This window comes from Somniosus microcephalus, chromosome 33 (assembly GCF_052327205.1).
Source record: "Somniosus microcephalus isolate GS21.2 chromosome 33, FLI_Smic_1.0, whole genome shotgun sequence".
NCBI classification, from domain to species: Eukaryota; Metazoa; Chordata; class Chondrichthyes; order Squaliformes; family Somniosidae; genus Somniosus; species Somniosus microcephalus.
Window position 1 is genome coordinate 3,870,811 of NC_141019.1, and position 27,977 is coordinate 3,898,787.

Here is a 27,977-nt window from a genome sequence, read left to right on the forward strand (position 1 = left end):
TTACCTGAGGAAGGACGTTCTTGCCATGGAAGGAGTGCAGCGAAGATTCACCAGGCTGATACCTGGGATGGCAGGAATGACGTATGAGGAGAGATTGTGTCGATTGGGCTTATGCTCACTGGAGTTTAGAAGATTGAGAGGGGATCTCATCGAAACTTATAAAATTCTGTCAGGCCTGGACAGACTAGATGCAGGAAGGATGTTTATGATGGCCGGGGAGTCCAGAACCAGGGGTCATAGTCTAAGGATAAGGGGTAAGCCATTTAGGACTGAAATGAGGAGGAATTTCTTCACCCAGAGAGTGGTGAACCTGTGGAATTCTCTGCCACAGAGGGCGGTGGAGGCCAGTTCATTAAATATATTCAAAAAAGAGTTGGATATATTTCTTAAGGCTAAAGGGATCAAGGGATATGGGGAGAAGGCAGGGACAGGGTACTGAATTTGGATGATCAGCTATGATTTCATTGAATGGCGGAGCAGGCTCGAAGGGCCGAATGGCCTACTCCTGCTCCTATCTTCTATGTTTCTAGCTGATAAGGGAATTAGGGGTTATGGGGAGCGGGCAGGGAAGTGGACGCGAGTCTAGGTTCGGATCAGCCATGATCCTATTGAATGGCGGAGCAGGCCCGAGGGGCAGTATGTCCTTCTCCTGCTCCTACTTCTTATGTTCTCTTCATCTCACCCTATCAACATATCCTTCTATTCCTTTCTCCCTCATGTGTTTATCCAGCCTCCCCTTAAATGTATCTCTGCTATTCGCCTCAACCACTCCCTGTGGTAGCGAGTTCCACATTCTCACCACTCTCTGGGTAAAGAAGTTTCTTCTGAATTCCCTATTGGACTTATTAGTGACTATCTTATATTGATGGCCCCTAGTTTTGGTCTCCCCACAAGTGCAAACATCTCTTATATAAAAAAACCAATTCGAACTACTTTTGCTACCCCCAAGAATGGTTTCCCTGGGGCAGTTTTCTCAGTAATTTTCCATTGCTACACAGGAGTGGAGGAGGCAGGGCGTCCAAACAGCAGGTCCTGGCACACATTTTGAATTATCTTCCTGTCAATCTTAAGAAACTTCTGAAAGCTGCAAGCGCAGGTGTATGCTGGGAACTGCAGCCTGCTACCTTGAGTCTCCTCAGCTGACAATGACAGGGTTAGAAAGCCAGGCAGCTTCCAGACTGAGGCTTCTCACATAGGCTCCAGTCTCCAATGGAAAACATCATTACGGGCTATTGGGCTATTATCAATTGCTATTATTTAGGTAAGTTTCATTGCTTCTTGTAAATGTTGTCACTTTTTAATGTCCTTGTTATGTTATAAATCCTTATTTCCAGTAGTAAGGTTGGTGAAGAATCCTAGATGGTGACCAAAACAATTTACAAAAGATATTTGAGGTGATTAGATTGAATCCCCATTCCATTATTGATAGATTTTACTAATTGTTCAAGCGTGATTATTTGTTTTCATATGTCCTTAGTAGTTGCTTATGGGAAGGGTATCTGTTTGCTTTCCTCTGGTTTGATTGGTACATTGCCCACCTGTTCAGTTGTGATTTATCGCTGCTTTATGCATAAAGAATTTGAGCCAATGACGTGCAAGTGTGACACACAACGCATGCTTTTACATATATACATAATGTATACCTTTTTATACGTGGTTTCAGCTGCCTGGACCCTAAGCTCTGGAAATCCCTCCCTAAACCTCTCCACCTCTGCCTCTCTCTCCTCCTTTAAGACGCTCCTTAAAACCTACCTCTTTGACCAAGCACTGCCCTAATACCTCCTTACATGGCTCAGTGTCAGATTTTGCTTAATAATACTCCTGCGAAGCACCTCGGGACGTTTTTCTATGCTAAAGCGCTATATGAATACAAGTTGTTGTTGTGTGTATATATAGCTATCTATATATAATTGCTTTCATTCATATATGTCCGGGAATGTGCTATTTTACAAGGAAAGGACAGTCAAACCATGTAAGATAGATTGTGTTCCTTCAAGGCTAGAAGGTGGCATTGTTTGCTTGAAGTGAATGGCAGGAATGGCACCGCATTTTAAGCTCGTTCTACATCTGAAGGAAACACAGTTGAGTGCGGGAGGTAGAAAATGGAAATGATCTCAATTGCCAGAAGCGTTGCTTTAAAAAGTTGAAATTGTCCTACATTTACACCAAGCTGAGAGCTGTTCAGTTCTGTTTTGTTTGTTGTTAACTCTCTGAAGTTTTCTGCAGTTCTCGAGATAATGGAAGCGATTTGGGGGAACCAAAGAACATAAGAACATAAGAAATAGGAGCAGGAGTAGGCCAATCGGCCCCTCGAGCCTGCTCCGCCATTCAATAAGATCATGGCTGATCTGATCCTAACCTCAAATCTTCTATCACTCTCCATCCCACCCGAACCCATGTGACCTCCCGGGAGAGGCGAAAAACCAGATAAAAGACCCAATGGCCAATTTGGGAGAAAAAAATCTGGGAAATTCCTCTCCGACCCATCAAGGCGATCGAAATTCTTCCAGGAGATCACTTTGTCCCTATATTTTCTACAGTACTTACCTTCTGTAAAGGCGATCTCCACCCCAGCCAGGAACAGGAATAAAACCATCTCCTGAAATCTAACACAGAATTAGAACACAGTAGGAGCAGAACCAGGCTACACGGCCCCTGGGCCCACTCCACTACCCACAGGGCCATGACCATTCCGAACCTAGACTCATGTCCAATTTCCTGCCCGCTCCCCGTAACCCTTAATTCCCTTTACTTCTAGGAAACTATCTATTTCTGTTTTAAATTTATTTAATGATGTAGCTTCCACAGCTTTCTGGGGCAGCAAATTCCACAAACCTACCACCCTCTGAGTGAAGAAGTTTCTCCTCATCTCAGTTTTGGGAAGAAGTTTCTCCTCATCTCAAGCTGGGAGTTAGTCCTGTGGGAGGAATGACCCAATCAGGTGAGGTAGAATAAATTTGCCTATGATTAATAGTGGCACAGAATCAGCACAGGAAGTGTGTGATGGCGCATGCTATACAGATGGATTTTAATATATTAACTAATAGGTGTCCCGTGGCATTGCTCATGCTGTTTTGTCCCATGTTACATACAGAATATTGTAAGGTAAAACTGATATAGAGGGAGGGATTTTTAACCCCAAAAAACGGGTGGGTTTGGGACGGGTGGGAGGTTAGAGTTAAAAAAAAAAAAACTGAACACCGACCCCAACCCGCCCACTTCCGGTTTTAACGGTGGTGGGACGGGGGACGGGGCAGCCAAACTGCTCCCAGGAGGCGGGTTGCCCATTTAAATATTGCAATGAGGCTGGCGCGCCTTATGGCGATCCACCATTTCAAATTTAACTCTGGCTGGTCGGGTTTCCCGGGCCTCAGGAAACCCGCCAGCTAAATGGAAGGTGAGGACTGCTGGATCCAGGAGGTAAGTGCCTTTACACTTAACTGCTGGATCCAGCGTCCCTGCCTCACTCACCCCCGTGATTGGAGACCCCCCAACACCCCCCCCCCATAACCTCTTCCTCCCCATTCTCCTGAGTTTCCCCACCGCTTTCTAGCACCCCCCTGCTCCTGGCCCGCCTCCAGGTTGAAATTCCGGTCATAGTGATTGAGTAAGACTGAGTATTGTGCAAGTGTTTGTGATAATTCAGGCTCGACTTGTATGATTATGTAGATATTTGCGTGAACTGGCCTTGATTACTATTAAAGGTTAGCTTAATGATGTCGGTCATTTTAGATTTTACTTTTTAGAAAGCCCAGGAGACGAGGGGAAAATGCCAGGGAAGAGTGGGAGAGGTACCTTGGTGAGTGGGAACACTGTGGGTGGGAGAGGGGTCCTGTTGGGTGACAGCACGGTGAGGAATTTTGCTGGGTCGGGGGGGGTGGTATTTTCGGGGGAGGGGAGTTACGGGGAAAGGGTTCAGGCTGTGTGGTGATGGTGGATTTTCTCAAGGATGGGATGGCTGTGGGAAGGGGAACTTCTCGAGGTCTCGGCATGTGGGGGTGGGGTGGGTGGTGGGAACAGGGGAAAAGGGCAAGATGGAGAAGAAAGATACAGGTGCTTGGGCCAGAGGTGGTGGCAGCGGGGGGAGGGGGCAGGGGAAATCGGGTAGTGAGAACCTGTATTATTTAAAATATAACTGAGTACAGGTTTTCCCCAGTAACGCTTTCAAGAAATCCTCCCTCCCATCATAGATACATAGATAGATGACAGAAAAGAAAAAAATAGCTGTTGATAAAGAAAAAAGAAAGACTTGCATTTCTATAGCGCCTTTCACGACTTCAGGACGTCCCAAAGCGCTTTACAGCAAATGAAGTACTTTTGAAGTGGAGTCACTGTTGTAATGTGGGAAACGCGGCAGCCAATTTGTGCACAGCAAGCTCCCACAAACAGCAATGTGATAATGGCCTGATCATCTGTTTTTAGTGATGTTGATTTAGGGATAAATATTGACCAGGACACTGGGGAGAACTCCCCTGCTCTTCTTCGAAATAGTGTCGTGGGATCTTTTACGTCCACCTTCGCGAGCAGACGGGGACTTGGTTTAAGGTCTCATCCGAAACACGGCACCTCCGACAGTGCAGCACTCCCTCAGCACTGCACTGGAGTGCCAGCCTAGATTTTGTGCTCAAGTCCCTGGAGTGGGACTTGAACCCACAACCTTCTGACTCCGAGGTGAGGGCGCTGCCCACTGAGCCCCAGCTGACATCTTTTCAGGATTTTCAGGGGGTTTTATCGTGGGCTACTAATATTTTTCTTGCAACAAACAATGACTGCTGGTTTATGCATGATTTTGTTGTTATTAATTTGTGGCTCCAAAAAGATGGGCTATATCTTGTACACAGCAAGCCGGTTATTGAAGAGAGAGAAACGGTACTCCTAACCAGCTGCGAGCTGGAATCAAGAGGCAGCTAAACACCTGAAATAGCACTGGGCACAGCAAACACCAGTGCAAAATTGCTGTAGAATTGGGTGTTACAGAGTGAAGGAAGCCAGCTTTACGGTCTAGGGGCTGCAAGTCCTGCTGCAAGGAGCCAGGGAGAGGAGGGACACAATCTATGAAGCGGATGGCCACCCCCGCCCCATAGGTACCTGGTGAACCAGGCATGGGAGGAGATGGCTGAATGCAGACAAGCAATGGTCAGCCTCTGCTGACCCAGATCTGGCTGACTCACATGCAAGGGCGCCCTGCCCAAGGAAGTCTATGGCCGTCCCAATCCCAGCAGGCTGTCAGTGAAACCCCGCGGCCACCCAGCATATTTACTATTTTCACTAGAGAACCACTTAGAAGGAGTGGTAGGTTAGGCACCACACATCTGAAGTCAAGCACCAGCGGGCAGCACTGTGCCAACTGGAGCTGCCAACATTCAGACACCACACAATAGAGGAAATAAATGCCCTGCATTTGACCAGAGCATAGTGCTGAATATTTATTTGTCATTGGTTACAATATAACAGAAGCCCAGCATAAGATGACAACAGATAATATTTGGAGGGCTACACACCGCTACTTGGTACCATGTGCTTTGTCCGTTTAAGAAACGGAGCCACTGTTGTACACGTAGGAAGACACCTGGAATTGGTGCCTGCTGCACCAGCCTCCGCTGCTAATTCCTCATTGGCATTTTCACCCTCTTACTGTGCTATGGGTTTGCCAGCTTGATGATTGTCAAGGTCTCTTTTTTCAGGGTGAAGTCATGGGGCATGCAGCAGACACTTATTCTGGAAACCCTGGGGGATCCATTTGTAAAGCTGTCTAGACATGTGAGGTACTTCTTTTAAGACCCCAGTGCTGTAGTATGTTTGTTCCATTGTACCTGTGCTCTACCCTGTCTGGGTCTGGTTGCTTGGTGTCCGCACCATGACTGCAGCCTTTGCCTTCCATCTTTCCACTCTTCCCCCTTCAAATAAAGATGACACGGGTTATTGGCTTAAAGTGAAGGCATTGTGATCACATTGGTTCAAGCTGCATATTGAGAGAGAGAGAGGAAAAGGCCTCTTGATTCATATAGGGCACAGTGAAAACTTGGGTGCAGTCGATGACTTCTTGGCCTCTCTTGCTACAGCTGTTGGTCAGTGATGATAGTTGACGTAATAAAGACTCACTACGCACTTGGTTGAACATAAAGCAAGGCTTTAATCGACTTGTAACAAAACATGTAGGTCTAGTTAGTAGTCACTAGCTTCCTGTTTCCAGATTGTCTCTGGCCAAGTTGGGCCCACGCCCGAGTATTTATACTCCTCGGACGGCGCCCTCAGCTGGCCGACCAGTAGTACTTCCTGAGTTACTTCTTATAGAAGTTGCGATTTATGACAATAGTCATCAAGTCATTGGCCCTGCTGAATGGAAAATTTGGGCGTAAGTGACTCACTCGCGTAACTACAATACGCCCAAGTCCCCTCGGATCTTTTACGTCTGTCCATCAAACCCTCCATCCACGCTCCCGACTCTCCAATGCGAGTGTCCTCCAATTGAGCTTGTTCGGGGACCTCTTAACATTGCGGCCAGGTTTTCAGGCACAGCAGGAGGCAAGAGCATTTTTCTGCTCTTTTAATTGCAATTTTTTGAGCATTTAAAAAGAAAAATAATCCTCACTGAGACCGGCTCTGTATTTTCTGTTTCTTTGAATGGATTTTCATGATCTCAGTGGAAGTCACATTAAAGATTGAAAAGCTCTCCGATTGCAGGTTCTTAAACATGCCGTGCCTGATGGGCATGACTGAGTGTTAAAAGAGGCGAAACTTAAATTTGAAGACTCCAGGAAGAAATATATGGTGTGAGCGTGGCGCTTTCCTTGGGCCCCGATTACATCAGGGATATCCCATTTTAATAGCAAAATACTGCGGATGCTGGAAATCTGAAATAACAACAGAAAACGCTGGAAAAACTCAGCAGGCCAGGCAACATCTGTGGAGAGAGAAACAGAGTTAACGTTTCAGGTCGAAGTCCTTTCGTCAGAACTCTGACGAAATTTCCCATTTTAAGTTTGGGCGTATTCTAATGAGATTGGGAGGATTCTTGGGCGTAACTTGGCATCGGCAAAATTGAGGTGACATTGGGCGCACTTTTGGGTCCAATTTGCGAATTGTACCCATGGAGGAAACTCCATGCCCTAATAGTACTGGGCACTATCGCCCATTTATTGGTTGGCATTAAAAGAAAGAAAGACGTGCATTTCTACAGCGCCTTTCACGACCACCGGACGTCCCAAAGTGCTTTACAGCCAATGAAGTACTTTTTGAAGTGGAGTCACTGTTGTAATGTAGGAAACGCAGCAGCCAATTTGCGCACAGCAAGCTCCCACAAACAGCAACGTGATAATGACCAGATAATCTGTTTTAGTGATGTTAATTGAGGGATAAATATTGGCCCAGGACACCGGGGAGAACTCCCCTGCTCTTCTTCGAAATAGTGCCATGGGATCTTTTATGTCCACCTGAGAAAGCCGACGGGGCCTCGGTTTAACATCTCATCTGAAAGACGGCACCTCCGACAGTGCAGCACTCCCTCAGTACTGCACTGGAGTGTCAGCCTAGATTTTTGTGCTCAAGTCTCTGGATTAGGGTTAATGATAACAGCAATTCCTGCGTGGTGGATGAGCAGATAGATAATAATCTATATATATAAAAGGATACTTCTGTCTGTCATTCCGTCTGTCTGTCTTGAATTAACTCGAAAGTTATAGAGCGTACCTACACGTGCATTACGTCAAAAGAAAGCTGACGATTCCAGAACCGTCCTAAGCATATTTACGTTTCGGCCGGACAAAAATTGCGCCCGCGGTATCCAAAAAACGTTCAACATTCCGCTCATTATCCGCTCATTAGCATCGAGTGCCGTCGAGGTCGACCAATCGTACGGCGGGTTCCTGGCGCGTGCGACCGGGCCCTCCTACAGTCGAGTGACGGGACGCTTGACCAATCCTACGCTTCGGTGACCTGACGGTCCACCAATCGGTGCCTGTGTGGGCGGGCCTTATCGCTCTGAACCGAGGTGAGTCGCCGCCATCTTGATTCCAAACTTTTCCTTTCTTTTTCCCGCTTTCTGCGTGTTTATTTTCAAATCTACAAGTCCAACAAAAAAAAAGTTGCTTTTAAAAGACAAAGGCCTAGAAATTGAGTGCCCTTAGCGCCGATTTTGCGGCGCTAGAGGGCCTAGCGCTGCATTTGGCGCCGGCGCCGAAATTGCCTGGGGCCCTTACGCCGCGGTAGACCGGTAGCGCTGCGCCGGCACCGATGACGTCATCGGTGTGCGCAGCGTCCCGGTTGCCATGCCGACGGGCCCCAGCGCCGAAATTCAGTTGCGGCCGCCTCGCCCGTGACAGCCGCAACTAAGACTCTGGCAACAGAGTCTTACGAGTCTTTGCGCCGGCGCATTAAAGGCCCCGCGGCGGCCGGCCGCTTTCCCGCCGGCCGCCTGGCCGCAGCTCCCTCCCCGGACTTCCCCCCCCCCCCCCCCCCCCCCCCCCCACCCGGAACAGAAGCAAGCCCGGCACTTGTCCGAGGTGCCGGGCTCATTTTTTAAAAGATTTTCGTGGGCCGCGATCGGGTGCAGGCAGCTCCTCCTTAAGGGAAGGAGGAGGCCTGCACTTCCCGAGCCTGCCGCACCGCATCGGGTGCCGCAGCGCCAGAATTGCGGCGCGAAACGGCAGTTAGCGCCGATGTACCGCCGCAAAGACCCTTCAGTAGCGCCGGCAGCCGTTTGGGCGCGGCACTGCTGAATTTTTGGCGCGCGCAGGGGGACTTAGCGCCGGCACTAACTTCCGGTGCTAAAGCCCTGGCTAAGCCAAAACTCAATTTCTAGGCCAAATTGTTTTTAAAAAAAGTTAATTAATTTGTAAATCTTTTGTCTAACCTCTATAATTTTCCTACCTTTCACCGTTTTTCCAGGCCTCAAAGCCTGGGCGTCTGTTGACCAGCCACGCCCGAGCTAGGCGCCTCCCATCGCGATCGACAAAAGGCCAGCGATCGCCGCCATCTTTGTGAAGGCTGGAGGGGGCGGGCCTGAGCCGAGCATCGCCACCGCCGCCATCTTAGGAAAGGCGGGCGGGGCGGTAGTCAGCATCCGCGTCATCTTCTGCCCGGAGCGCGACTTGAGTCCGGCCGGTTGCGCGGCGGCGTCTCTCTGGTCTTGAAGCCGGCTCGGGCGGGGACATCGGGAGATCGTGGGGGCGGGAGATCGGGGGGTGGGACATCGAGAGATCGGGGGGCGGGACATTGGGAGATCGGGGGGCGGGACATCGGGAGATCGGGGGACGGGAGATCGGGGACGGGAGATCGGGGGGCGGGACATCGGGAGATCGGGGGGCGGGAGATCGGGGGGCGGCACATCGGGAGATCGCAGGGCGGGACATCGGCGGGGGGCGGGAGATCGGGGGGCGGGGCTCGGGGACTCCCCCACTCCCCCTCTCCCCCTCCTCTCGCTGTCTCTCTTCCCCCCAGTCGCTCTCTCTCTTCCCCCCAGTCGCGCTCTCTCTTCCCCCCCACTCGTGCGCTCTCTCTCTCTCTCTCTTCCAACAACAACATGCCCTCGAAAAAGCCTCGGCACCGCCGGGCACTCCAGCTAGTATCACTATAAAAAGATTACACAGCAGTGCTATAGCACCAATGTGTATCAGTGGAAATCCTCCTCTTCATTCAGTCATTCCTGCAGTCAACATTTACAAGTGCGTGAGGGGCTTTAATCTGACAAGATGCTTATTGATTAACCTGTCTACAGCGACAAAAATGCATCAGGAAATAAAAAGGATGACACCCTTTAGAGTCATATATGGCCTAGAAATTCGGTTTGGGGCGCTAGTCCTGGCGATGTGCAATGTTTAGCGGCAGGCGCAATTTAGCGCCACCGAGCGCGATATTGGGTTGCAGCGCCCCTAAAGGTGATTGCGGCGCTAAATCAGGCGCTACACGCTACTCTTAAGGTGCTAACCCGGCGGCGCAACCCAATTTTGCGGCGGCGGGGCGCAGCGAGGGTGCTGTCAATAATCACTTTCCCTGAGACACACTGGCGCCGGCCAGCTCTTAAAGGGGCAGGTCAATTGGCATCACCAGACACACTCACTGCCTTGTAGGCCTTCAAAGCGGTGGGGATCCTACCTGTGGCGCACCAGCCTAGCAAGACATGGAAAGCGTGAGGCAGAGGGCGGAACGCCTCACTGATGGGGCATTGGATGCTTTGGTTGGCGCAGTGGAATCAAGGCCAAGGAAGATGGTCGGAATGTGATTTATGTTTTGGACAGTCTCCCGGGTGTGAGAGGCAGTTATGTGTCAGTGTATTAGTTTTGCATTCTGCTGCCATAGCTTTCTCATGTTTGAAGGAACCACATTTCGTGTAATGAAACACTTTCTTCATTTACAATGGCCATGCCTGCTATTTACATGCATCTTGCCCTTCACAGGCTTGGGGGTATCAGACCGGTTCCATTCCTCTTCTTGGAATGGCAGCAAGCATTCCGTGAGAGGGGCCTAGAAGCTACTTCTGATCAGCCTCTGACGCGCAGCGTGAGAAGAGCCGCTCACGTAGAAGTTCAGGCCAGCAACCATCTTCTCAGCCGCCGACAGAGATGTCCTGCACCTTATCTGAGGCTGCAGATCTGGCTGAAGCAGCTGGCACAGCTCAGTCACCACCTCCTTTCTAAATCGCAGCCTTCTGACACACTGCTCCTCCGGCATGTTCATGTAGGAAAACTGCTGTCGGATAACCCTGCCAGCGTAAGGTCTGCTGTGGCGACGTCTGTTGGCCCTCCTCCATCTGGCCATGCCCGCCCCCCTCTCCCTGCGTCTCAGTTCCCTTTCCAGATGATTCAGCAGCAGGACGTTCCCCTCCAATGCAGCCCCCATAATAAGTGCCCACAGGAAGGTTCCCCTTTGTCAAGGCTCACCAACAGCAAGGTGATGGTCAGAAGGCTGAAGATCGTCTGCCTGCGCTGGCTCAGTGGTCAAATGGCTCTCGGTGTGCAGCTCAGCAACTCTTTGTAGCTCTCGAGGAAGTTGTGCTCCAAAAATGGCTGCTGCTTTAAAACCACACCAGTCCCCTTTAAATAACGCTCCTCCAGCCCGAGAGCGACTTGGTAAGGCCCAGGTAAGCTGTCACTATTAGCGCCAGGTGCTACGGAGGGGGGCGCCACTGAATTTCCGGTCCAGGGCACCCAAAAGGCGTTGCACACTCAAATGACGTCATAATCAGCCTGCGCCCATGAGCGGGCGCTAAGATTTAGCGCCGGCGCTAAATGCATGCTCAATATGGGGCGAGCGCCCGCCTGGAAATTGGCTAGCGCCCCACATCTCGGCCTCTTTAGGCGTTAATCGGTGGCGCGATCAACCGAATTTCTCCCCCATAGAGTCATACGGCACAGAAGGAGGCCATTCGGCCCATCGAGTCCGTGCCAGCTCTCTGTAGAGCAATCCAGTCAGTCCCATATCCCCGTAGCCCTGCAAGTTTATTTCCCTCAAGTGCCTATCCAGTCTCCCCTTGAAAACACTGAGTGTCTCCGCTTCCACCACTTCCGTCGGCAGCGAGTTCCAGGTCCTCACCACTCGCTGCGTGAAAAAGTCTCTTGCCCAAAACCTTTAATCTGTGTTCCTTAGTCCTTGTACCATCAACTAGTGGGAACAGCCTTACCCCGTCCAGCCTATCCAAACCCATCATAATCTTGTACACCTCTATCAAATCACCCCTCAACCTCCTTTGCTCTAATGAAAACAAATCCAGCTTCTCCAACCTGTCCATGTAGCTAAGATCCCCCATCCCCGGAACCATTCTGGTAAATCTCCTCTGCACCCTCTCAAGGGCCTTTAAGATCAGGTGAATTCAGAATGAGAACTTTTTTTCATTGAGGAACCTAGGTGAAAGGCAACACAACGTACAAAATGGCACCATACAGCTGGCAACCAGTGGCAGTGGCAGAAGCCCAGTTGGCACTGTTCCCGACACTTTTCCGTGGCTCTTCCGCCAAGGCGGGCATCAGGAGAACCCCCTGCAGTAATTCACCATCATATTCCTGGTTTTAACATCTTCAGGAGAGGTAGGGAGGGGAAAAATTGGGGTGGATATTAATAAGGGACTCCATTGTAGCACTAGCATAGAAGGGTATTCTAGGTGGTCTTGTTAAGACAGAATCCACATGGATAGATTTAAGGAATAAGAGGAGGAAATGATACAACAGTAGGGATGGGATAGAGGGAGGCAGTGACCGCTCCTTCAGGAAGATCTGCAGAAAGGTCAGAGAGATATGTGTGAACAACAGGGCAATAATCCTGAGCGATTTTAACTATCGCAAGATAGACTGGAATAAAGGAAATGCATATGGTTGAAGTTGGGGAACGCTCTTCAATATGTTTCTGGGACTGCTTCCTAGATCAGTATGTGCCTAGTGCAACAAAGAAATAGCATTAAGCAAAATACTGCCAGGTATCTGAAACAAAAACAGAAAACATTGGAAACACTCAGGCGGTCTGGCAACGTTGATACCCAGTGATTGAATTTTGTCCTCTCCACAGATGCTTCCTGACTTGCTGAGTGTTTCAGGTGTTTCCTGTCTTTCTTAATGATAAAAGCATTGCTTGATATAGTTCTGGGAAATGAACTGGGGAAAATCACTGATGTGAGATTAGGAGAGCAATTGGAAAATGGTGACCACAACATAGCTAGGTTCAAAAACAGAAAAAGACAGCAGAGGCTCTGACCACAGTTTTTCAATCCTCCTTAAATATACAAATTGTGCTGTGGGACTGGAGAGCAGCCAATGTAACACCACGGTTCAAGAAAGATAAATTGGATAACTAGACCAGTTAGTCTAACATCAGTTATGGGCAAACTCTTATAATCCATAATTTGAGATTAAATTAGTCAGCATTTAGAAAAGCACAGGTTAATCAAGGATCTGTAGTTCGGGTTTGCTAAAGTCGTGTTTGACAAATGTAATGGCCCAGAAATTAGGATCGGGTGCTTGCCGCGCGTGCAAGCCCCCGATGTGCACTCACCCGGCGCGCCGACATCTGAAGCCTGGGCCTGCTTGGAATTCCTGTCACAGGCCCAGTTCAGATGTCGGCGCGATGTGCTTGCCTGATCCAGCGGCGTAGTTAGTTCGATGTGCCGGCTGGGATCAGGTGAGCACTGGGCAGCCAATCAGGGGAGGGGAAACTTCATTCATGAGTTTGATAGTAAGAACTGTCAAACTCATGAAAACTACGGGCGTCCAAAACACTACTTAAACTTTAAATAAAATTTTAAAAAACATCCCACTAATTAAATGAACTATAAATAACTTTAAAAAACTATTTTAAACAATTAATCACATTTTTGAAAAAAATATTTTTTTAAGAAATCGGGTCTAAAAATAAACTTACCTTACTGTAAAGTCCTTAAAAACAATAAAGCTGTGGAAAAAATGTTATAATTTTAAATAATAGACCACTTACCTTAAAGAATCAAGTCCTTATGCCTCCTTTTTACATTTCTAAAAAGTTCAGGCCCTTACACACGGGCAAAAGTTCAGGCCCTTGCACACGGGCAAACCTGTCAAAAAGAAGGAAGTTCAACACGTGCGCGCAGAGTCCTGCGCGCACGCGTGGGACCTCTGAACCCGTTGGTGGAAATGCCGCTTTCCCGCGCATGCGCTGTGCATGCTGAAATCCGGCACTTCCAACGGGCCCACGCGAGTACCCCGTCCGTACTCACGTGTTGGGACCGGAATTACTGGCCCAATGATTTTATTTTTTGTAGAAGTGACCGATTGGATAGATAAAGGATATGCAGTAGATGTTCTGCACATGGATTTTCAGAAGGTATTCCACAGGAGGGTTGTTAGAAAAATTCAGGCATATGATATGAGATGAAATGTAACAGCATGGATGGAAGGCTGGTAGACAAGCAGGGAAAAAAGCATTAGGTTTATCGAGTATTAAGGGAATTGGAGAGGGGGATTGGATTGGAGTTGTGTGCCTGAAGGGTCAGTGCAGGGTTCACTTTTTTATACATAGAAAGACTTGAGATATATATATACATATTTAGCCTTGGATATAAAATTTGCTAATGGCAGAAAAGTCGATGATTTGCTAAACAGCGAGAAGGACTGCAAAAGACTTCAGGAGGACTTAGCCAGGTTAGCAGAATGGGCAGACAGGTGGCAGGTGCAATTTAATGTGGAATAGTGTAAGAAAAATAAGGAATGAAAGTGTACTCACAAAGGAAAAATGCCGATTAGAGTGGCGGAGCTGAAAGACCCAGGGGCTCAAATACATCATTCCTTGAAAGTGAGAATGCAAGTAAGTAAATCCGTAAAAAAGGCTTATAGCATGTTGGGTTTTATAAATAAGGACACAGAGTACAAGAACAAAGGCGAAATGATAAATTTGTACAAGGCAGTGGTTAGACCACTGTTAGATTACTGTGTGCAGTTTTGGGCACCTCATTATAGAAATGGCATTAAAGCCACAGAGAGCGTACAGCGTAGATTCACCAGGATGATGCCAGGGATGGGAAACTGTAGTTATGAGGAGAGACTTGAGATACTGGGACCCTTTCTACTAGAGCAGAGAAGGCTTTCAACTGTGCACTGATTCCACCCCCGCCCCCTGCCAGTGGCATGCCGTAAGGAAGAAGTTTTGGGAAATGGCTTGGTGGTCTAGTGGGGGCGGGGGAGTGTACAGGTTTATTGTGCCGTGCACTGCATTTGGGTTGATGGAATTTCATTGTGATGCACATATTGGGTCATATACTCCATCCCTCAGATTTGGCACATCACATTGAGGTTGTGCTACACTTCTAAGGAGAGAACACAGCCCAGGTTGATTCCTGGGATGAAGGGGTTGACGTATGACGAAAGGTTGAGCAGGTTGGGCCTATACTCATTGGAATTTAGAAGAATGAGAGGTGATCTTATTGAAACATATAAGATACTGAGGGGGCTTGACAGGGTAGATGCAGAGAGGATGTTTCCCCTCGTGGGGGAAATCTAGAACTAGGGGGCATAGTTTAAGAATAAGGGGTCGCCCATTTAGAACTGAGCTGAGGAGGAATTTCATCTCTCAGAGGGTTGTAAATCTGTGGAATTCTCTACCCCAGAGAGCCGTGGAGGCTGGGTCATTAAATACATTTAAGGTGGAGATAGACAGATTTTTGAACTACAGGGGAGTCGAGGGGTATGGGGCGAGCGCGGGAAAGTGGTGTTGAGACCAAGATCGGATCAGCCATGATCTTATTGAATGGCGGAGCAGGCTCGAGGGGCCGATTGGCCGACTCCTGCTCCTGTTTCTTATGCTCTTATGCTAACTCGATACCTCAGGCACCTATGGTGTCCTGTTAACAGTGCCCTGACCGATGTGAGGGACTGTGCTCTCCCTGCAAAGAGTACACAAGGCGCAAAGCCATTACGTATTATTTCATATAAGCTTGATCCTAAGCAACCATTCCCACACTGGCCCATAAATATCCCACTGGCGAGGAAGAGCGCTCTATCTCACTGAAGACCAGAGCTGCATTAGTCACTCTGCACATATTAAACATCAGAATGCTTGCGCACACTCTGAATATCTTACCACATTTGTGAACTGACTGGTTCTGACTTTTGGGAAGATTGGCCAGGATCTGGGAAATGACGCCTCGTATCTATGATCTTCCGTACAAAATGATGCTGGATCTTTCTTTTGCTTCATTTATCTTCTCTTGCTCCCTCCCTACCTTTTGGTCTTTCCACACTATGGCTGAGAGGGCGAGCGAAGGAGTGCTTCCAGGCTATGTCTAGGCCCTGCTAACGTAGCTCACTAGGGCATGAGAGCAGACCAGGGTGACTCAGCCTCAGATTGCATTTCCTTTTCTCCAGGGAATAGGCCTGGGCTTTTCTGCATGCCTTCCCCTGACAGAGAGGCTGAGATTGAGAATAACAGGCGCAAAAGCTAACCTGCTCTGTGGTGCCATGTACTAGAGGGCCAAGATGCTGTAATTGTTTTGTAAATCCTCTTTCAATTTACGGAATATTGGCACCTCTGTGTCACCTCTGTGTCAGCCAATGAGTTGGAGGCGGGGCAGGACTTACGGCAGGACTCACAGCAAACAGAGTCTATTTTACAGCAAACAGAGTCTATTTACACAGAGTCTCTATGAACTACAGCAAACCGAACTCATGACCAAAACTACAGCAATGTCTCCCGATAAAAGCAGGATTATTTCTCCAGCAAAATCCAGTGAGTGGAGGAGAGATACATAACACAAATAATGCGCTTAAAACCATTCCCAGTTACTTCCAGGCATGATTGATGGGAGAATTACTCACTCATCTCCATTCTGGCCAACCTTAAATTTAATAGATGGCTGTCTTGATGACTCATTGGGGGGGGGGGGGGGGGCGGCGGTAACTTTGCCAGAAAATCCTCAGATGCTGGACAAGCAGCCGTTTTTAGCTTTTTCTCCAGGTGCTATTGCCAATCTTCCACCCCAAGGTATGGCAGTAGATCGGGAAAACCCCCCGGGGAAATGTCAGATGCATCTGATTTGGTACTGAGTCATAGAGCTCAGGAAGATCCCTGGTTTGATTCCCCCCGTCTGCACTGAGTTAGCTCATCTCCCCTTTTGTAAAAAAAAGAAATTGGTTCTTGGGTTGCGGGTGACGAGGGCAGGGTGGCATTCAGTTGCCAATCTCTAGAACCTGGGGTGGCAGTAGGGGGATGCTACAGTTGACTTCAGATACCCCTGGGTTAGGGCGTCCAGGGTTCCCGCTGCGAAGAATCTCTACTTGGGCACGGAACCGGAGGGCGGCCAGAACCCATGGAACCTGTGACCCCAGCAAGGGTCAGAGGTAAAAAATTAGAGAACCATATATAAAAAAAAAAAAATTTGAGTGGGCACTGTGTGCGATTTCAGGGCTGGCTGGTTATGAGGGTCTGACCTGTGGGCCATGGTGCAGCTACCACGGCTGTCCAGTGTGTAACGTGTTAACTCCTGCCGGTCTCAGTGTGTGTGTTTTACATCTTGCAGTGCAGTTCAAGACAGACGGACACCAGGCTTTTTTTGTCATCAAAATCCGACATGCCACCATCCCAAAACTATACAGCTCCGGAGAGCAGCCAGGTCAGTGCTATTAATCCAGGATTAATGGAGATCGCCCATTGAAATCCCAACAGCTGAGCCAGCCACAAGCACACTCTGTAGACTTGAGCTGTCTCTTTAATGGCCGCCGCGTGAAATGTAGCTTTTAATGCAGTGCCTGAATGATCCGAGGTCCCAATATTTTTACGATAGTTTCGCGAGGATGTGCATGATTTTGGCTTTGGATGGAATTCCTGCAGCAGAATTCCCTGTTCTTTCAATTGGTTCCGCTCCCCGAGACTGCGTTGATCCTGCGTTCCAGGGTGGGAAGTACAGAAAGATACCGCAAGGCGGAAATGGGAGTAAATAGGAGAAACGCTTCTTAATGGGACGATGCTAATGTCATGTACGCAACCGCGGCAATTTTAGACAAGCGCACAAAAAGGAAAAATTGCAATGTTTGTCTTCACTGTGGCGGTGTTTGAATTTGTTAAAAGCATTTTATCCTCCCCGCCCCCCCCCTCCAGCCTTTTTCAGGTATCTTCTGGTGCTGTGTGCCATCCCCCTGCCCTCTGGTGCCGTGTGCCATCCCCCTGCCCTCTGGTGCCGTGTGCCACCCCCCTGCCCTCTGGTGCCGTGTGCCATCCCCCTGCTCTCTGGTGCCGTGCGCCATCCCCCTGCCCTCTGGTGCCGTGTGCCATCCCCCTGCTCTCTGGTGCCGTGTGCCATCCCCCTGCCCTCTGGTGCTGTGTGCCACCCCCCTGCCCTCTGGTGCCGTGTGCCATCCCCCTGCTCTCTGGTGCCGTGCGCCATCCCCCTGCCCTCTGGTGCCGTGTGCCATCCCCCTGCTCTCTGGTGCTGTGTGCCATCCCCCTGCTCTCTGGTGCCGTGTGCCATCCCCCTGCCCTCTGGTGCCGTGCGCCACCCCCCCTGCCCTCTGGTGCCGTGTGCCATCCCCCTGCTCTCTGGTGCCGTGTGCCATCCCCCCGCCCTCTGGTGCCGTGCGCCATCCCCCCGCCCTCTGGTGCCGTGCGCCATCCCCCCGCCCTCTGGTGCCGTGCGCCATCCCCCCGCCCTCTGGTGCCGTGCGCCATCCCCCTGCCCTCTGGTGCCGTGCGCCATCCCCCTGCTCTCTGGTGCCGTGTGCCATCCCCCTGCCCTCTGGTGCCGTGCGCCATCCCCCCGCCCTCTGGTGCCGTGCGCCATCCCCCCGCCCTCTGGTGCCGTGCGCCATCCCCCTGCCCTCTGGTGCCGTGTGCCACCCCCCTGCCCTCTGGTGCCGTGCGCCATCCCCCCGCCCTCTGGTGCCGTGCGCCATCCCCCCGCCCTCTGGTGCCGTGTGCCACCCCCCTGCCCTCTGGTGCCGTGCGCCATCCCCCTGCCCTCTGGTGCCGTGTGCCACCCCCCCGCCCTCTGGTGCCGTGTGCCACCCCCCCGCCCTCTGGTGCCGTGCGCCATCCCCCCCGCCCTCTGGTGCCGTGCGCCATCCCCCCGCCCTCTGGTGCCGTGTGCCATCCCCCTGCCCTCTGGTGCCGTGCGCCACCCCCCTGCCCTCTGGTGCCGTGTGCCATCCCCCTGCCCTCTGGTGCCGTGTGCCACCCCCCTGCCCTCTGGTGCCGTGCGCCATCCCCCTGCTCTCTGGTGCCGTGTGCCACCCCCCTGCCCTCTGGTGCCGTGCGCCATCCCCCTGCCCTCTGGTGCCGTGCGCCATCCCCCTGCCCTCTGGTGCCGTGCGCCATCCCCCCGCCCTCTGGTGCCGTGCGCCATCCCCCTGCCCTCTGGTGCCGTGCGCCATCCCCCTGCCCTCTGGGCAGACAGGCCTCTCTGCCAGTCTCATTCTGTAACCAACCGCTAAGCATTTTGTGACAGTGGAATCTCGGAATCTCTCCCCTTACACTTTAACCCAGTGCCCCCTTTACCCGCTCAGCACTGGGAACGGTGAAGTGTGCATCCCTGTGGGGGATATAAGTTGCCTTTGTATAGCATTTGGTCAAATCTCTCACAAACATTGCAAAGTCTTCATTTGCAATAACTCACTTCTTGAAATGTACTGACTGTTATTAAATAGGCATGTGCAGCAGCCATTTTGCGCATAGTAAGATCCCACAAGCAGCAATGCAATGAATGACACCACTTAATCTTGCTTTTGGTGGTGCTGGTTGAAGGAGAAATGTTGGCCAAGACACCAGGAGAACTCCTTGCTCTTCTTTGAATAATGCCACGAGATCCTTAAAATCCACCTGGACCAGTAGATAGGACCTTGGTTTGATGTCTCATCTGAAATACAGCACTTCCAGCACTGAAGTATCAGTCTAGATTATGCGTGCAACTCCTGGCCTGGAGCTTGAGCCCACAACCCTTTGACTCAGAAGCAAGGGTTACACGGAGCCAAGTTAACATTTCCGGCCACTGCCGGAAACTCTACCTTTGTGGATTTTCTCAGAACTTTGCTTTGGAGACTTTTTAAGTATGTTGATGTGTTTGCTTGCATATCAGACACTCACTGATCAAAAAAAATCTTCCAGATCAGTTGGAAGTGATAACGAACCTGTTGCAAATTTCCAATGAAATGGCACCCTATGAAACAAATCAACTCTGCGCTACTGATGGGTTGCCAACTGCTCCTGGATTGACCTGGAGTCTCCAGGAATTAAAAATTAATCTCAAGGGAGGTGGGGAACTGCAGTAAAGTGGGGGAGTCTGCCGCCTGGAGGTTGTGGCTCTATGCTTGAGTGTTAGTCTCCTCGACTCTGAGCCGCAGTATAAAGGAGCTTTCTAAGTCAGCTGATTCCAATCTCTGTTAAATTGGAAGACTGCAATGCATTTTGTAAATGCAGGCTCCTGTTTGATTTAGAAGGCCAGTCATTGTTTTTTTGATTTATTTCACTTTGATTTCTCTGCTTGGTGCCACTTGGTCACACACCCTTCCGTAATATTCGTTCACAGTTGACAACCGGGCTGTTTCATTGTTGGCAGATTAGACGAACTATTCTAAAACGGGCAAGTTCGTCATTATGACATGGCCACTCGCTAATTCTTTTTCTCATGCCCAGCGCCAAGGACCACTTTCACAGGCAACCCCGCATATCCTCTGAACCAGGTAACATTCGCGCCACACAAGTGCCAGGCAATGACTATCTCCAACAAGCGAGAGTCTAACCACCTCTCCTTGACATTCAATGGCATTACCATCGCCGAATCCCCCACTATCAACATCCTGGGGGTCACCATTGACCAGAAACTTAACTGGACCAGCCACATAAATACTGTGGCGACAAGAGCAGGTCAGAGGCTGGGTATTCTGCGGCGAGTGTCTCACCCCCTGACTCCCCAAAGCCTTTCCACCATCTACAAGGCACAAGTCAGGAGTGTGATGGAATACTCTCCATTGCCTGGATGAGTGCAGCTCCAACAACACTCAAGAAGCTCGACACCATCCAGGACAAAGCAGCCCGCTTGATTGACACCCCATCCGCCACCTTAAACCTTCACTCCCTCCACCACCGGCGCACTGTGGCTGCAGTGTGTACCATCTACAAGGTGCACTGCAGCAACTCGCCAAGGCTTCTTCGGCAGCACCTCCCAAACCCACGACCTCTTCCACCTAGAAGGACAAGGGTAGCAGGTGCATGGGAACACCATCACCTCCAAGTTCACCTCCAAGTCACACATCATCCTGACTTGGAAATATATCGGCCGATCCTTCATCGTCGCTGGGTCAAAATCCTGGAACTCCCTCCCTAACAGCACTGTGGGAGCACCTTCACCACACGGACTGCAGCGGTTCAAGAAGGCGGCTCACCACCACCTTCTCAAGGGGCAATTAGGGATGGGCAGTAAATGCTGGCCTTGCCAGCGACGCCCTGATCACATAAACAAATAAAATAAAAGGTGACCCTCTGTGCAAAGTATTCCGGGAGGTACTGAACGATAAACCCATAAAACCATCAAGATATATGCACTGGGAACAGTCACCCCTGACAGACTGACTATCTCCAGCTGCAACTAAAAATCAGATTTAAAATTGGCAGAAGCAAAAGTGAAAGATCAGCAGATAGATAAATCGCAGGATTTCACTTGACGTGCAGAATCTGTTATAAGACAACATTCAGTGGCACCTTAGCAATTCTCTGCAGTGCTTAAAACAACATGGGAGTCGATGTTTGACTTGGTGCAATAAAGTAAAACGGGCACTAGCGAGTCGGCAGCCCGTTTTACACCTCTCCCGATTTTTTTATTTCCATTCAAGTCAACTGGAGTGGCATTTGTGTGCAGAACCGAGACATTCCTCCACCTTCTCCCAGTACTGGGAAACAGACAGCTGAGCGAATTTCCCACAATGTAGATACAGTAACCAATTTAAAACAAGTCAAAAACTCCTCAGAAAAATGTATGTTGTGAGATTTTATGATGTCTGATCTGTCACATTTAGTTCCTCCAGGTTATTAAATTTGACCTCATCCGTTCAGGATACCAACCTCACAATCTTCTCAATGTCTACCTCAACAGGCATTTTAACGTCCCATTAGCAGGACAGCACCTCTCAGAGTGGCTCCGTGCTTAAATCCTGGTATGGGGCTTAACCTAGAAATAAAGAAAGACTTGCATTTATACAACGTCTTTCGCAACCTCAGGATGTCCAAAAGCGCTCTACAGCCAATGAAGTACTTTCTGAAGTGTGGTCACTGTTGTAATGTAGGAAACCTGGCAGCCAATTTGCGCACAGCAAGCTCCCACAAACAACAACATGATAATCACCAGATAATCTGTTTTAGTGATGTTGATTGAGGGATAAATATTGGCCAGGACACCAGGGAGAACTCTCCTGCTCTTCTTTGAAATAGTGCCATGGGATCTTTTACGTCCACCAGAGAGAGCAGACGGGGCCTCGGTTTAACGTCTCATCTGAAAGACGACACCTCCAACAGTGCAGCACTCCCTCAGTACTGCACTGGGAGTGTCAGCCTGGATGTTGTGCTCAAGTAGAGGCAGCAATGCCGAGCCAAGCTGATGCACTTGCAAAGTAGATTAGGAAGCGCTCAGACACAAAGTGGTGGGATGCAGTTTTTCCACACCGTGAGTTCCCAATCCCACATGTACCATCCAGAGAACTGCATAATGGAGACCGAGGACAAGCAAAGCAGAGACGGCAGATCTGGCCTGCCCATTCTCGGCTCGGTAATGTGGATGTGAAACCTGAGAAGCTTATTATTGAATTTTTGTCGTTGCAACTTCTTTTTAAGAGCTATTTCGGAACACCTCAATCAACATGTAGAAATCGCGAGGTAGACAAAAGCAATAGATAGAGAAAAAGAGAGATTTGAAGAGAAAAGCTGGAAAAAAATGATCATGGATTAATTCCATGCCTACACCCTACCCCTTTCCTGTGCCCTGTCCTGTTTTGGACTGAACTGCGAGACACCAGTAATTGTACAGATATCTCCTTTAACAGGATCTCATTGAATGGCGGAACAGGCTTGAGGGGCTGCATGGCCTCCTCCTGTTGCTATGTTCCAATATTCAGGATTATGGGGCAGATCAGTCATATTTACACCCCCTTTATGAAAAAGAGTGTAATATGCATAAATAAGTCACTAGAGTCAAACAAAAGGTGGTCACTTACTGTTCTCTATGTTTTAGGATATAACATCAGCGCGTTGGTGACTATAGCAACCAAAACGTTCCTTAGGTACGACAAGCTGAGACAACTGATATCGAGCATTAGGAAGTATTACCCCAATGTCACCATTGTAATCGCGGATGACAGCGACAAACGGCAAAGGATTGAAGGAGCGTTTATTGAGCAATACTTCATGCCATTTGGGAAGGTGTAGTATGATTTCTCTTTTCCTAAATGAGGAAAGAACCGAACAAGACAATCGGTCGCTGTGTGGGTATAACGTGGATGTGTGGCTCTGGAGGGAGATAGTGAGTAACTTAGGAACAACTTAGAATCTCTTTCCATTTCTGAGGAAGAAAAGTGGAGAATAACGGGTCTATATGGATCCTGCAGTGCAACGCATTGAGGAAATAGCAACCTGTAGCCCAGAACTACGGGCTCACCACCACCTTCTCGAGGGCAATTAGGGATGGGCAATAAATGCTGGCCTTGCCAGCGACGCCCACATCCCATAAAAATGAATTTTAAAAAAAGAGCCAGGAGACATGACTTTTTCCTGATCTCCGTGTCCCTACAGGAGGGAGACACACACCAGAGGCTAAGTCACATAGATCTCCTCATGATCAGTTCCAGCGTCCTGGGAGGAGATTTCCTCCCTGCCATCTCAGGTTGAGAAATGGTGCATAGGAGGAAGGACAAGGATCCCAGAAGGGGCGGAATTTAAGAAAAAATGTAAGGGAATAACAATAGTTTAAGAAGGAAGCTGACTATTACCATGGGACAGGCAGGTGCATCTCTGGTAGCTGGAAATTCTGGTGTGTGCCTACCTCTGGAGGGGAAGGGTTGTCCAGACCCCTCCGACCCCAGCCATGGTCCTCTTGGTGACCTTGGTAACAGGGGCTATCTGTCCAAGAAACTCAAAAAAAAACCTCTCTTCAGTGGTCCAGGCCAATTGTCCTGCCTTGACCCCACTGGTGGGACCAACATCTGCTCTTGTAGGGTCCCATTCGAGCCCAAGCAGTGGGAACTCCCAGTGTAAGGGATCCCTTCCCTCGGCTCTGCCTCATTCTCATCATTTGCCTTGTGAGGGCCAGGTGGTAGTTCCGGCCATTACAAGGAAGACAGGAAACTCCCAGCAGAAAACCGAGACCAGGCACAACAAGGTTTCCACCGTTTCCGTCCTGTCGAGTCTGCAATCCAGTTAGTCCCACCCCCCCGCTCTTTCCCCATATCCTTGAAATGTTTTCTCCTTCAAGTATTTATCCAATTCCCTTTTGAAGGCTACCTGTACTATTGAATCTGTGTCCACCGCCCTATCAGGCAGTGCATTCCAAATCCTAACCACTCGTAAAAAAGTTTTTCCTCATGTCGCCTCTAGTTCATTTGCCAATCACCTTAAATCTGTGCCCTCTGGTTATCGACCCTTCAGTCATTGGAAACAGTTTCTCTTCATTTACTCTATCTGAACCCTTCATGATTTTAAACACCTCTATCAAATAATCTCTTAGCCTTCTCTGCTCTAAGAAGAACAACCCCAGCTTCTCCAGTCTCTCCACATAACTGTAATCCCTCAATCCTGGAACCATTCTAGTAAATCTCCTCTGCACCCTCTCCAAAGCCTTCACGTCCTTCCTAAAGTGTGGTGCCCAGAATTGGACACAATCCTCCAGCTGGGGCTGAACTAGTGTTTTATGTAGGTTTAGCATAACTTCCTGGCTTTTGTACTCTGTACCTCTATTTATGAAACCCAGGATCCCAGATGCTTTATTAACCGCTTTCTCAACCTGCCCTGCCACCTTCAAAGATATGTGTACAAACATCCCCTTTAAAATTGTAGCCTTTAGCTTGTATCGTCTCTCCTCATTCTTCCTACCAAAATGTATCACCTCACACTTTTCTGTGTTGAATTTCATCTGCCATGTGTCCGCCCATTCCACCAGCCTGTCTATGTCCTCTTGAAATCTATCACTATCTTCCTCACTGTTCACTACATTTCCAAGTTTCAGGTCATCTGCAAATTTCGAAGTTGTGCCCTGTACCCGCAAGTCCAAATCATTAACATGTATCAAAAACAGCCGTGGTCCTAGTACTGAACCATGGGGAACTCCACTGTATACCTCCCTCCAGTCCGAAAAACAGCCATTCACCACAACTCTGTTTTCTGTTCTTTAGCCCATTTTGTATCCATGCTGTTACTGCCCCTTTTATCCCATGGACTTCAATTTTGCCATCAAGCCTATTATGTGGATGGTCAATTAAATTTAATTGGCTAATTAATCTTGTTGGTAGTTTCTCGAGATGGTGCCTGGTTTTCCTGTTGGGGATTATCGCAGACAGAAAACCCAACAGGAAATGCTGAGCTTTTATATGTATATATTTATATATATAAAACGTATGTCTGTCTGTCTCTCTGTCTCTCTGTCCGGTTATACAATCAAAAGTTATAGAGCGTACCTACACATATGTTATATCAAAAGAAAGCTTATCATTAGGGGACTCTCATAGGCGTATTTACTTTTTGGTCGGACAAAAATTGTGCCAACGGTATCCAAAAAACGTTCAAAATTCCGCTCATTATCCGCTCATTAGCATCGAGTGACGTGAAGGTTGACCAATCGTACAGTCGAGCGACCCGACGGTTGACCAATCGCTGCGTCACGGGGGCGGGTTCATTGCGTGTGTGGGCGGGCCATCCTAGAGTCGAGTGACGTGACGATTGACCAATCCTACAGTTCAGTGACCTGACGGTTGACCAATCGGTGCGTGTGTGGGCGGGCCTAATGCTTCTGAGTTGAGGTGAGTGGCCGCCATCTTGATTCCAAACTCTTCATTTCTTTTTCCCACTTTCTGCGTGTTTCTTTTCAAATCTAGATTTCCAGCAAAAAAAAAAGTTGCTTTTAAAACAAAAAGATTTGTAAATCTTTTCTCTAACCTCTATAATTTTCCTACCTTTCACCGTTTTTGCAGGCAGGCCTCGAAGCCTGGGCCTCTGTTGCCCAGCCACGCCCGAGCTACGCACCTCCCGCCCCGCTCAACAAGCGGCCCGCGATCGCCGCCATCTTTCGAAAGGCTGGCGGCGCGGGGACTGAGGCGAGCGTAGCCATCGCCGCCATCTTAGTAAAGGCGGGCGGGGCGGGGAGTCAGCGCGCACGTCAACGTCGGGCCAGAGCGCGAGCGAATTGGCGGTCTTGAAGCCGGCTCGGGCGGGGGGGCGGGGCTCGGGAGGGCGGGAAGGGGGGGGGGAAGGGTTACCCCGGCAACCGGGCCCGGCCCGCTCGCTCAGCCGCAAGCCGGCTCACGCCCGTTCCCGGGGCTTGGCTCCAGCGCAGACCCAGCCGCAATCGGCGGTCTTGAAGCCGGCTTGGGAGGGCGGGGCTCGGGAGGGCGGAGAGTGGGGCTCGGGAGGGCGGGGGGTGGGGCTCGGGAAGGGGGGGAAGGGTTACCCCGGCAACCGGGCCCGGCCGTCTCTCACAGCCTCAAGCCGGCTCACGCCCGTTCCCGGGGCTTGGCTCCATTTGCGGCCGCGGGCCACTCACCCTCTCTCCTTCCCTCTGTCTCTCTCTCCTCCCCCGTCCCCTCTCCCCCTCCCTCTCCCCCCCTCACCCCTCTCCCCCCCCTCTCCCCTCTCCCCCTCTCTCTCCCCCCTGCCTCCCCCTCTCTCTCCCCCCTGCCTCCCCCTCTCTCTCTCCCCCCCTCCCCTCCCCCCTCTCCCCCCCTCCCCTCTCCCCTCTCCCCCTATCTCTCCCCCCTGCCTCACCCTCTCTCTCTCCCCCTCTCTCTCTCCGCCCTCCCTCCCCCTCTCTCTCTCCCCCTCTCTCTCTCCCCCTCCCTCCCCCTCTCTCTCTCCCCCCTCCCTCCGCCCCCTCCCTCCCCCTCTCTCTCCCCCCCTCCCTCCCCCTCTCTCTCCCCCCACTCCCTCCCTCCCCCTCTCTCTCCCCCTCCCTCCCCCTCTCTCTCCCCCCCTCCCTCCCCCTCTCTCTCTCCCCCCTCCTCTCTCTCTCCCCCCTCCTCTCTCTCTCCCCCCTCCTCTCTCCCTCCCTCCCCCTCTCTCTCTCTCCCCTCCCTCCCCCCCTCCCTCCCCCTCTCTCTCTCCCCCCTCCCTCCCCCTCTCCCCCCTCCCTCCCCCCTCTCTCTCTCCGCCCTCCCTCCCCCTCTCTCTCTCCGCCCTCCCTCCCCCTCTCTCCCCCCTCCCTCCCTCCCCCTCTCTCTCTCCCCCCTCCCTCCCCCTCTCTCTCTCCCCCCTCCCTCCCCCTCTCTCCCCCCTCCCTCCCTCCCCCTCTCTCCCCCCTCCCTCCCCCTCTCTCCCCCCTCCCTCCCCCTCTCTCCCCCCTCCCTCCCCCTCTCTCCCCCATCCCTCCCCCCTCCCTCCCCCTCTCTCTCTCCGCCCTCCCTCCCAATACAATACAATACAATACAAATCGCTTTATTGGCATGATAAGGTACATCTTATGTTGCCAAAGCATCAAAATACATTTATGGTTGAACACATAAACGCGGTTCCATTCATACAGTGTATAAACAGGTATATCCCTGAGTTTATAAATATATTTTCGCCTTGTTTATATATACTCTTGTCTTAGTTTACTGGTTGTCCCTCTGTTCATGGCAAGCTGTAACATAGTGTGCCGCCAGTGTTACACAGCTTCTCTCCTCCCCAGTAGGAATGGGAGTTTTTGGTTGTCAGTCAGATTTCTGAATTCAGGGCATATTTGTGAGAATTTTTGATAGAAATTCTCTCTGATGCCCTGATATTTTCCACAGGCTGTGAGGAAGTGCATCTCTGTCTCAACTACTCCCTGACTGCAGTGAGAGCATATCCTGTCTTCTCTTGGCAGCCTGGTCTGCCTGTGTCTGCCTTTTTCGATCGCTAGGCTATGTTCGCTAAGTCTGTACCTTGTCAAGGTTCTTCTCAGTTTGTTATCCTTTACCATGGTCAGGTAATCAGCTATGTTGTATTGTCTGTTTAGGGCCAAGTAGCAATTGAGTTTGCTTTGGGTTTTTGTTGTTTCTGCCCAATATGACAGATATTTTTCCTTTTGCTTAGCGACGATTGTGTTGGGTCGAATTCTTTGTGTTACCCTGTCACTGTCCTGGGGCTGGTTATTGTTAGTATTGTTATTAGTTACTTTATTGAGTCCCAGGACTAGTTGACTGAGGGTATTCTTCTTTATGGTCAGCTCTTGGCATTTCAGGGCGTCGTAGTGATAGCATTGGGGGTTGCTCATTTGTAGGTGATTCCAAAATTTGGTGGCTCTTTTTTGGATAGTGATTATTAATGGGTATTGGCCTAGTTCCGCCCTGCATGCGTTGTTTACTGTTTTCCTTTGAGTCCGGAGG

General features: G+C 50.1%; 1 protein-coding gene across 1 annotated transcript in view; it reads left to right on the forward strand.

Moving 5' to 3' along the window:
- LOC147096938 (beta-1,4 N-acetylgalactosaminyltransferase 1-like) overlaps positions 1-22,854 on the forward strand; it is a 184,254-nt gene extending 161,400 nt beyond the window's left edge. Inside the window, exons 7-8 of the mRNA XM_085972516.1 lie at positions 16,970-17,062; positions 22,661-22,854. Of these exons, the coding sequence (XP_085828642.1) occupies positions 16,970-17,062; positions 22,661-22,854 (287 nt within the window). The remainder of the gene's footprint in view (positions 1-16,969; positions 17,063-22,660) is intronic.
- The last annotated feature ends 5,123 nt before the right edge of the window (positions 22,855-27,977 follow it).